The following is a 10,924-nucleotide window of genomic DNA, read 5'->3' on the forward strand; positions in this document are numbered from 1 at the left end:
CGCCGGTTGAGGTTAGCTGTGAGAATGACGATCTATGGGCTCCTTGGTATCTGGCTTCTTCTGTTGGAGAGGTTCGCGGTTGCAGTACACTCCGTGAACATCAGAATATTTTCCTTTTCCTTTCATCGTCTCTGATTTCCTGCTGAGGTAGACTATCTAGCAGCAGTCTATGACTCTGTGTGCTACGACTCTTAAGTCTAGCTACGACTCTACGTAGGAATAATCTACCCCAGTCGGCTAGGGCCCGTCACGGTGGCTCCTTCCCCTTCTTTCTCAGGCTGATAACGCGGGATTTAATTGGACATAGCCCGTGCTGAGGTGCAACCAACAGCCAACAGGCGCATGCCTCGGTGCCTCCATGAAACAACCTAAGTTCCCCGTCGCTATCTATAAATTTCCATGTGCTCCTCTCAGTGTATCCAAAGTCATCTCTGATTTGAATTGTTCTGATGTCTCTTGGCTGTTGGTTTTAGGTGAACTGACTCGGTCGTGACTCGCGCGGCACAACAACGGAGCCCGCAAAGGCCACTTAATTAACACTAAGCAACAACATACATACATTCGATGATGCCAGGTCCCAAAATCGCCTGTATCGGCGTTATTGGGAAAGCGGTAGGGTATATCACTTCCACTTGGCAACAGGATGCTGACAATCGAAAGGACAACCCTCTACATATATCACTCTTCCCACCGTATCTCAATTCCACAATCGAATTCTCGTTTCTGTTGAACTCGTCTCTCGACGTATTTGAGATACGCCAGAAGCAAACTTCGATTGATCAAGATTTTGGCTTGTTACATGCGGTCGATGAAAGGCTAGCATCTTATGGCTGGTTAACAACCACCGGAGTAAAGTTAATTATCATAATTGACCTGGTTGGGGAACAAGGGTCCTTGGGCGACAAGGACGCGCGTGGGGGTTCACGTCTCAGTTTCCGAGAATCAGATCTTAAGCCAGTACGTCCAAGAGAGCCACCCCGTTCTTGAATGGTCGCCAGCCGCTATCACTCCGCACGATTGAAAGGTATCGGCGCGCTGACAGTCGTGCATCACAGGCCTTTCGAGCCTTGCAAACGGCATATATACAGCTCCTGCAGAATCCATTTTACTACCCAGATGATCATGTTACCATGGCCAATGGCGCCGCGCAGGCTGCAAAACCGTCTCACATCATGGACAAGAGATTCGTTACGGAAGTCAAGCGGATCGGTAGTTCCTGGGCAATTGGGGCCACGAATCTCTGATAGAGACAGACCCCGCTAGAAATAAACGGCATTTGCCGCCCCTGGGGCGAAGGCGGTTTGCTGGGTCTCGGTCAGCAAATATGAAGCTCCGCCTGGACACCACCCTTTCTACATCGCCTCATTGATCTGGCGAGCTTCCTCTGAAACTAGCAGAGCAGCTCCGCCTACGACACTCATGTCTTACCAACACTGTGGGAGCGAGCTATATGGGAACGGACACTGATACTTATCACGGGTTGACACCGCCAATCATTGTTGACCGTGGGGTTCGTTGCTGTAAACAGGGTTCAACAATCTGATTAGGTTAATCTGTAACGTCCATCACGACATTTGCTCGTCGGGTTCCCAGAAAACCACGACCCGGACCAGGTTGATAAAATAAGGCAGACAGGAATGGATCCAATATCAGTAAGATGATCGGGGCCTGAAATATACACAAGATGCCACACGCAGGTTTCGATATCTGACACATCCTTGCTAGTCTAATATATCACTCTCCGTACTCTCCAAAGCAACCATAGCCTCATCAATATCCCGAGTATCGCAGATTGCCCAAACACCGCCTCCTTTGACCATCACTTTACCAACTTCTTTTCCTACCAGGTTTCTCCCAACCTTTCCTGGACCGATACCAATCCAACGCTTGACGCCCCGCTCCTGATCTAGATATCGAACGCTGTCCCACCATCTTACCGTGTCGACGCATTGCTGCGAAAGTAACTCCTTGAGACTGTGCTCGGAAGTAAATGGAAGGCTTGAGACATTTGATATACAGGGAATATCGGCAGGGAATCTAATGGGCACTTGCTCAAGGGCGCTCCTCATGTACTCTGCGGCCGGCGCCATGATGCGACTGTGAAAGGGGCTTTCGCTTTTCAACCTCACCGCACGGGGATCATGGCCGCCAAATTGACGAAGTTGTACAAGTAATGTCCTAATTCTCCCGATGCTGCCACTGAGTACAATCTGGTTTCTGGAGTTCATGTTCGCAACCACCACCTGCTCGATAGGCGGCGTTGCGCAAGTTGCAGTCTCGTCATCGGATTCTAAAAGTGACTGGCTGAGAAATTCGTGAATAGTAGTAAGCAAGTCATCCATATGCTCCGGTTCGCACACTAGTGCAACCATGCCGTATTCTTCGCCGGTTTTGCGGACAGCCTGTTGTGTGCACTGTGACATTATTTCGGCTCGGCGCCGGACCAACCTCAATGCGTCATTGAACTGGATATATCCTCCGGCCACCAATGCAGAAAATTCACCTAAGCTATGCCCAAGGGTCACATCCACACGGGACTTCGTATTGAAGCCGAACTCCGATTCAAGTATATGAAGGATTAACACCGAAGTCGCCATTATGGCAGGTTGAGAGTTTTCTGTCCTATTGAGCTCGGAGTTTGGGCCTTCTGAGATGATTTGGGAAAGCTTGAACCCCAGGATTGAATCCATTTCTGCCAGAAATTGACCCGCAACTCTGGGGAATTTATCTAGCCAAGGACGCACCATACCAACCCGCTGTACCCCGTGACCTGATTTTCAATGAGTCACAGACCATAGCTAGCGTAGCAAACAGAGCATTTCCAACTGACCAGGGAAGAAGAGCGCTGTGCGCAGGAGCCGTTGAGTATTGGGATGGGCGACACATTGTCTTGACGTCTTGCCGCTTAGGTTTGCCGTGAGCTTGACCCGATTTAGGATCTCTTGATCGCAAAAAAATACGATAAACGTTAACTCATACGTGTGACCTGCCGACTCGAAGGGGTTCTCACCTCTCCTAAACTGCGGGGGCATCCCTGCGGCGATCATGGACGTGGCATAAATGGGCCCTAAGTTGTTTGATGGGAGAATCACAGCTAGAAAACTGTGTGAACTTCATGGTTTTGTGCACTTGAAGTAGGTGGAATTGCGCCAACTGGCAACATCCTAGGGTATAGGCGACAAATTTGATATTAAGGTTGTAGATAGAAGCCGGCGTTCAGAGTCAGTTGACACTCGACTCAGTAGTAGGTAAGTGAGTTTCGACCTTTGGTGACCGCTAAGAATCCGCTTCAACGCCGAACCTATCATTAGTCAGCGTCCGCTCGGTCATATATCATATCGTTTTACTTCCTATTTTAGTTAGTGAGCTTACCCCTATTTCTTCTGTATATAGTATAGCTTCGCTGCTAGATCCAATGAATCAGACCTTTATATTTAGGTAATAAAATACTAAAGATTATATATACCGCGGTCTCTGATAGTTATTACACGCCGTAGGCGGGTCATTGATTCTGAAGAGGAAGTTGTTGATTGAACTAAGTCGCGCGTCGAACGAGTAGAGGTCCGAGCCGTATAACTAAGATATGACTAATACATCTCTTCAGAGGCCTGCGTACAACAAGTACCGTAAAATAAAAGAAAAGATATTGTCCTTGATAAAAGAAATAGTTTAAAGCATAAAAGTAATAGCCTTGTTAATAATAACAATAAAAGGGAACTAGCCTATCCTTCCTTATCTATACTGGTATTATCTTTTCCTTCCTTGAATACCTTGATAGCTTTGTTATGGGCGTCAGCCTAGGTGTAAATTACTCGATATCGACCCCTAATTGTTAGGCGAATCCGTCGTGAAGTCATATTATTAGTTGTTCTTCCTGTTTTCTTTTAACTAGCAATCCATGAAGTAAAGATGTAGAACGGAAGCTGACATAAGATATGATTTAACGTAATTCACGGGTCGTCCGACCGCTCCTCCAAAGTCCACGCGTCGTTCTGAACGTCGCTCTTCAACCAGCCACCATGCCACCAAATCGCAAGAAATCTCGTCAAGATTTAGTTGAACAAGAGGGGCGGATCTCACTTATAATTCAAGCTTTCAAAAAGGATAAAATTCGCGGTATTTATCCTGTAGTAACTATATTTAATATCCTGTATAGAATACTTCGTGATTACTTTAATAATTATAAATTTAAAATAGAATACTATAACTATAACCTCTGATTATCTAAAATTCAAGAGGAGGCTTTAATAAAGTAAATTATAACTAGAGATATACATGGAGTCCCCCTCTAGTTTTTATATATATAAAAAATAGTTAATATAATCTTTTATACTAATAACCCCTCTAGGTATAACCCTGTCAGCCCTAACTAGGTTACTAAGTTTATTAAATAATACCATGAGATCAAGAGTTACTTTACAAGGAAATATAATTATAAGCAAGCTAAATACAAGGATCTAAAGGCTATACAAGAGTTGTTTAGAACTTTATAAGAGATATAACTCTAGTATAAGATACTTAATAAGGATATTTTTAATTTTAATAAAACTAGCTTTATAATAGGCCTAATTACTATTATAAAAATAATAATAATTCTAGAAGGTAAAATTAAAGGATTCTCGTGAATTTATCCTTTATTAATTAATATAATAAATAATTCTACTATAAGCTTTTCTGGATATATTAAAATTAATATAGAGCTATTTCTTAAAATAAAAATATATAAAGAATTTTAAATTACTAAATTCCCTCTGAATATTATTAAATATAGCAAGCTCCGCGGAAATAAGGTTAATAGATTTAGCTAATTTTAAATATTTAGCTCTAATCTAGCTACTCTTTACTAGTATCTTCTAAAGTAATACTACTTTCTGCTACTGCAAGGGATCTATTTACTTAATAAACTATTTGTCGACCGTACGACCTGCCTATTTAGGATATCGGAAAGACGACATCCGATCACCGAGGTTTATGCAGAATTTTCCTGCTATTTCCACGGTTCAAAAGTTATATCTCTTCTAGTTGCTGTTTCCGGCTAGATTGCTGATTATTATCTGTGTATTTAAACCACCGTTTGCAGCTAGATTGAGAAATCAGACCTTTATTCTTTTATATAATTAGTAGTTAATATCAAGTAATTTATACCTAGACTGACGCTTATAGTTATAAGCCCGGTCCTCGATTAACTTATTCTTATTTAAAGCTTTGATAATTTCCCTTTCAAGCTATCAAAGATATTATCTAGATATTAGATTACTGAGTTAACCTGATTTGCTAATATAATATTTAAATACTAGCCTGCCGCGAAGGTCTCAGTCATCCTTAGAACAAGGGATAACTGGCAGAGTTAGATTAAAGATATAAAGTTAATTACTCTGCTGAGCAAGGTATAGGGATATATCAATCCTAGCAAGCAAGAGAACAAGCTAGAGGAGATCCCTAAGGAACCCGAGATTCCTGCAGATACTGCAATATCTGCAGAGATCAAGATATTTGAAATTAAGTATAACTACTATTAGCGAATTAAACAAGGAATAGTAGTAATTAGTGAAGCTATTCATAATTCACTAAGTGCTTAGCTAAAGCACTTTTATATTAATAACCGGGAGTTGCTATATAAGGTCTTGAAGGCCTTGAAGAAGCAGTTCGCTCCTAATAACCAAGAGCTCCAGATAATAACTATTTAATACTATTAGTAAGCTAGATTAATACTGATTAAGTAGTTAAATCCTGAAGCTTGGCTTACCGAATTTGAAAGTACTTATTATAGAATAAAATCCTATAATCTTCCTAAAGCACAGGATATATACATGATCAGGGACTTCCTAGGTATAGTTATAAAGGTATTAAAGGAATAGGTTATAATTAGACAAAACCTACTACACTAGTTAGAATATAAGAGCCAGATAATAGCCAATATAATAGTAGCTTATCAAGAGTATCTATCCGATAAGATACTCTATCAAGACACCAAGCTTGATATAGTATTTAATATAACTCTAATACTCCGTGGAGATCTGATTATTCAGACAAATTAGCCAGATTGAATAAATTATATATTAAACTGTGTATGTAGTCAGAAACACTTCTTCAGAGAATACCTGTACATAGTAAAATTATTGAGGAAAGCTGGTTTTGTGGAGGATCCAGAAATAAAAGAGAAGTTTAATAATATATTAAACATGACAGGAGTCAAATATAATAGCTTGAAGCGTGCAATGAAGCTGAATAAGCAAGCTAGTAAATAGCATGCTATGGCTGCTATACCGGTAGGCTTCTCGGCAACAAAGTATTCACTAAAGGAGAGCTTTATCCTAGATTCTGGAGCCATAGTATATATCTATAATAATAAAGCTAGGTTCAAGGAACTAAAGCAAGGCCCAGAAGGATATCTGCGTGCAGGTGATACTATTATATTAATTAAAGGTACTAGGATAGTTAAGATATCACTAAACTACAGAGGTACCTTGAATATCATGATATCTCTATATAAAACTACTTATATACCAGGTTTCTATACCAATATTGTCTCTGCAAGTTATATAAAGTGGGCAGGCTATACATGGGACTTTGCAGGAGATAGAGTGGTGAAGAACAGCCGGGAAGTTTGTAGACTTGCAGAATATCAAGGACTTTGGGTAGTAAAATAGAATAAGAAACAGGTTTTTGAATTAGCTAATAAGAATACCTATGCAGTAAGGCTAAACTCCTATTTGAAATAATTAACTAAACTATTAAAATTAGCAGGTAATGCAGATAGGTAGTATAGGTAATATAGTTACCTAAATCATGAAGCTATTTAATACCTGCCAAATACTGTTAAAGGTATCTAAATTGATGATTTCGAAGCTCCCAGGAATTATAAAACATGCAGATATTTAAGTACTCCACGGTAGATATCTCGAAGGCCAGCTAGCCGAGCAACTTAACCGTTTGAAAGGGTCTATTTCGACCTTATCGAGTTTAATATAGTATAGAACGGAGACCGCTGGTACACGTATTTTTATAATAAAGTTATATATATATACTTTGTATACACGCATGCAAAGAAGAATGGCTGTATAGATACAGCGGTGTATCTAGTATCCTTGATTAAACGCCAGTTTGGGATAAAGGTGCAGTTTTATAAATCTAATAATAAATAGACCCTTGGAGGAGATTTCCGCTCCTTCACAGATCTAGAGGGTATTATTCACGAGATATTGGTAGTAGCAACGCCTGAGCAGAACGGCCTGGCAGAACGTTTAGGAGGTGTCTTGATATCCCGAGCAAGGTATATAATGATTGAAGCAAGACTACCACTAGATATATGGCCCGTTTTAATCAATGCAGCAGCTTATATATTGAATCGAACTCCGACGAAGACATTAAAATGGAAAATACCGTACGAAAAGGCCACGGGAAAATATCTGAATATAGCAAACCTTGTTGCACGCATGGCCTGATATTGAGGTGTTGTCGCCATCAAGGTGCGTTACTAGTGACTACTTATATCTTAGTCAGCGATCCCGCTTCTTCTGTGGGTCCGTCCCTTTCGAGATAGAAGACAACATCTATCTCATGAAATCAAACCATACGTTTAACAAACCTATATTATTTGGCTGCAGAGCCTATATACGAGATCAGTTATTGAACTAGCAAAATAAAACAATAAAGACAAAACCGCGAGCGCTAGGGGGATACCTAGTTAGATACAAAGCCTTGAATATCTGGCTTATATAGATACCAAGCGAGTAATGGATTAAAGCAGCAAGAGATATCAAGTTTGACAAGTCGAAGCTGTACAACCCCAATTAGCCGTTCTTGAAGGATGAGATCTCGGAAACATCACCTTTTCTACCAATAGGAACAAAGGATATTAATTATTATAATGACTGGCAGCCGCTAGCCACGGATATTGAAGAGTTCGACAAGATTCAGCAAGTTAAAGATGGAGGAACTGTAAGGGGACGTAAATAGATGGATCTTCCTATCTAAACGTGCCGTATGTACAAGAAGGAATCGCTGAAGAAGAGAACAGATCAGGAAGGGCAGACAGAAGGTAGAGGGGCAAGAACCACGTGACTATAGCTGTATAAGCTACGCGGTATATATTATAGGATTAACCTATAACAGTACCCCCCCTTCTTACTTAGGCCCCTGTATAAAGCTATCTAGCATGGAGGGTAAAAAAGGTAGGACTAGGAGCTATAGCTTTAAATACAGGGGCAGGTTTAATATATTTTATATAATTAGATATCTAGTGATTACTTAATCTATAGTATAAGCAAAGGTTATTATCATGATAATAAGTATAGCGCGAGATAAAGGTAAAGGTAGAAAAGGCTAATAAAAGTAAGGTAGATTAAGATAGCTAGGCTAGCTAGGCTAGCAGGGCTAGCAGGGTAGGTCTAATAGTAGAAATCTAGATAAGATCTATATCTATTTAGTCTATATTCTGGTTTAAAACTGGTTAATATTTAAAAGTAAATTTCTAGGTAGGGCAGTTATACTAATTAGCATGCTAAACAAGTTTAATATATTTATTATATAAGAGGTTAAAGATAGAGTTATTTAAATATTTTAAAATCTAGTAGAGGTTAGGCCAGAGCCCCTGATATAGTATAATTATATATAAAATATCTGGCTATAAGCTCGTGTTAGCCTTGTACAAGAGCTTTTTAAACCAGGCAAGGTAAGCTACAAATAATTTATTATATAGCCTCCTGCTATTCTCAAGGGTTATAATATAATTATTAGAAAAAAGAGAAAATAACCTCAGGATCTTATTACTAGTTATTTTCTATAGACTAGTAGAGGTATAAGACTAAAGCTTGTTATAGCTATTCTAATTAATTTATATATAGTTAAAGATATTAGCTCCCGAGAGCTGGTTAGATTAGAGTTTTACTTTAATAAATAAAGCTATGTATAAAGTATATAGGGCTTGCTATTAAAGCAAGGCAGGTTAGGCAGGCAGGTTCTAGGAACAGGAGCTAATAAGAGCTATATATAAAGTTATTAAATTTTAGTATAGGAAATATTAAGGTCTATATATAATTATTAGATTTCAAGGCGCTAATTCTAGAATTATTATAATTTAACATGTTAGTTCTGAAGTTCTTGCTAGAGCTACTGTACAAGCAGTAAAAGAGGGGTCTGGTTGGTTATTCTGTATAGGAGAGAAATTTATACAGGCAGATTAGTTTAGGTTAGATTAAAGGTTAGGTCAGGTTAGGTTAGGTCAGGTCAGGTAAGCAATTCCTAATATAAGGGGATATAAATAGATAGATCTTCCTATTTAAACATGCTGTATGTACAAGAAGGAATCGCTGAAGAAGAGAACAGATTAGGAGGGGCAGATAGAAGGTAGAGGGGCAGGAACCACGTGACCACAGCCGCGTAAGCTACGCGGTGCATGTTATGGGATCAACCCATAACAGTCTTGGATTAAAATATTTATTAAATTAATACGCCGTGTTTAACCTATTTTCCCTGATAAAGGCAGAAAGTAATAAGTGTAAGGGGGCAATATGTTTGTGTTAAACTATACCGCGCCGTATGTACATGAAGGGTTCGTTGAAGGAAGAAAAGATAGATAGTCGTGTGTGGAAAAGGTAAAAGGTAAGCGAGGGTGGGTCTTCGTACGAGGTCACATGATGACCGAGTAACAACAACTGAAGAGGTGCCTCGTTCGAGGAACCCATAACAATAAGCCTGTTTTTGCTAAAATTCTGATTATAGTATATCTTGTTAACAGCACTTCAGCGAAGCTCCTTGTTAGAATAAAAATAATATAATAGGAAGGATTTAAGATTCTTTATAGATAATTTAAAGTATAAATTAGTTCCTGTAATATAACTATCCTAATTTATATCCGAGCTTAGCCCGCGAGATTAACTGTTACTCTTATCTATATACTAAAATATATAACTATCCCTGTATACTCTAGCGCGAAAGTCCTAATCTACTTATATACTAAGTTACTAAAAGACCGTGATTTTATCTTTGAACCCTCTAATTAACTACTTATTAGTAATACTAATATTATCGAATTTATTACTATTAATACTTATCTTGTTAACTATAACTTGTAGCGAATTGGGACCCGACAGGCCTATAGTGAAGTATGGAAGTGGATAAGTTGATGCTATTCAGAGACCGCCGGCGGCGGGAGCTAACTACCTAATGCTGACTAAGAACTGAGTTATCAGGGATAACCAATATAGCGAACTATATATACTGCATGATAGTCCCCCTAATTAAATAAGGTAATAAATCAGGTAGGCGATACCTGATAAGGTAGCTATAATAAATAATAACCAAAAATAAAGAAAGTTAAAGACCACGTAAGTAATAAAAGGAAGACCATAGCTAGTATATAATTCCAGGCACCGTGCCTAGAATAAACTATTTACTAATCAAGAAATCAAGTAATAGTTAGATATTATATTCTAGTTATCTCTTTATATTAGTTATATTTACGAGTTCTAACTTTATATCTATTCTTAGGTAAGCGACCGTGTCATGGTTTAGGTTAGATATTATTAGTATTTTTTTTACTTTATATAACTTTACCAGGCTAATAAGGCTATAGTTTATATAACAAGAATATTTATAGTTTATTTTCTTCTTTAACTTTATAGTCTGCTTTATATTTTGTGACTAGTTCTGCTATATTATTAAGAAATATATAATAGTACTATATATTATATCTAGGACTATAGCCGAGCTATTTTATGAGGTATTTAGGGCTAGAGTTAGTTATATATTTTATAATAAAATATTTAATTTTATAGGAGTAGTACTTCTTTATATCCTGATATATTAAATTAAAAAGTAAAAGATTAGGTTATTTTTCCTATCTCTTATAGGGATCAGGTTACTAAGGGTACTTCTTTAAGTATATAATTAATATAATAGGATATAAGTACTACTTACTTAA

The 10,924-nt window shown here is 38.4% G+C and overlaps 2 protein-coding genes across 2 annotated transcripts; one reads left to right on the forward strand and one right to left on the reverse strand.

Annotated features, from left to right (window-relative positions):
• Positions 1-361: 361 nt before the first annotated feature.
• Positions 362-1,483, forward strand: BDV17DRAFT_59987 (uncharacterized protein). Its single transcript, XM_073764836.1, has 4 exons — positions 362-401; positions 474-612; positions 661-957; positions 1,056-1,483. Exons 2-4 carry the CDS (start codon positions 565-567, stop codon positions 1,242-1,244), a joined length of 534 nt encoding a protein of 177 aa, XP_073616461.1. The 5' UTR covers positions 362-401; positions 474-564; the 3' UTR covers positions 1,245-1,483.
• On the reverse strand, positions 1,355-3,406 carry BDV17DRAFT_59994 (ACP S-malonyltransferase). The gene is made up of 4 exons (XM_073764837.1): positions 3,373-3,406; positions 3,011-3,301; positions 2,831-2,941; positions 1,355-2,770 (listed from the first exon to the last, which is right to left on the reverse strand). Exons 2-4 carry the CDS (start codon positions 3,045-3,047, stop codon positions 1,722-1,724), a joined length of 1,197 nt encoding a protein of 398 aa, XP_073616462.1. The 5' UTR covers positions 3,048-3,301; positions 3,373-3,406; the 3' UTR covers positions 1,355-1,721.
• Positions 3,407-10,924: the final 7,518 nt, after the last annotated feature.

Source organism: Aspergillus undulatus, assembly GCF_047715775.1.
Source record: "Aspergillus undulatus strain CBS 261.88 unplaced genomic scaffold BDV17scaffold_19, whole genome shotgun sequence".
NCBI classification, from domain to species: Eukaryota; Fungi; Ascomycota; class Eurotiomycetes; order Eurotiales; family Aspergillaceae; genus Aspergillus; species Aspergillus undulatus.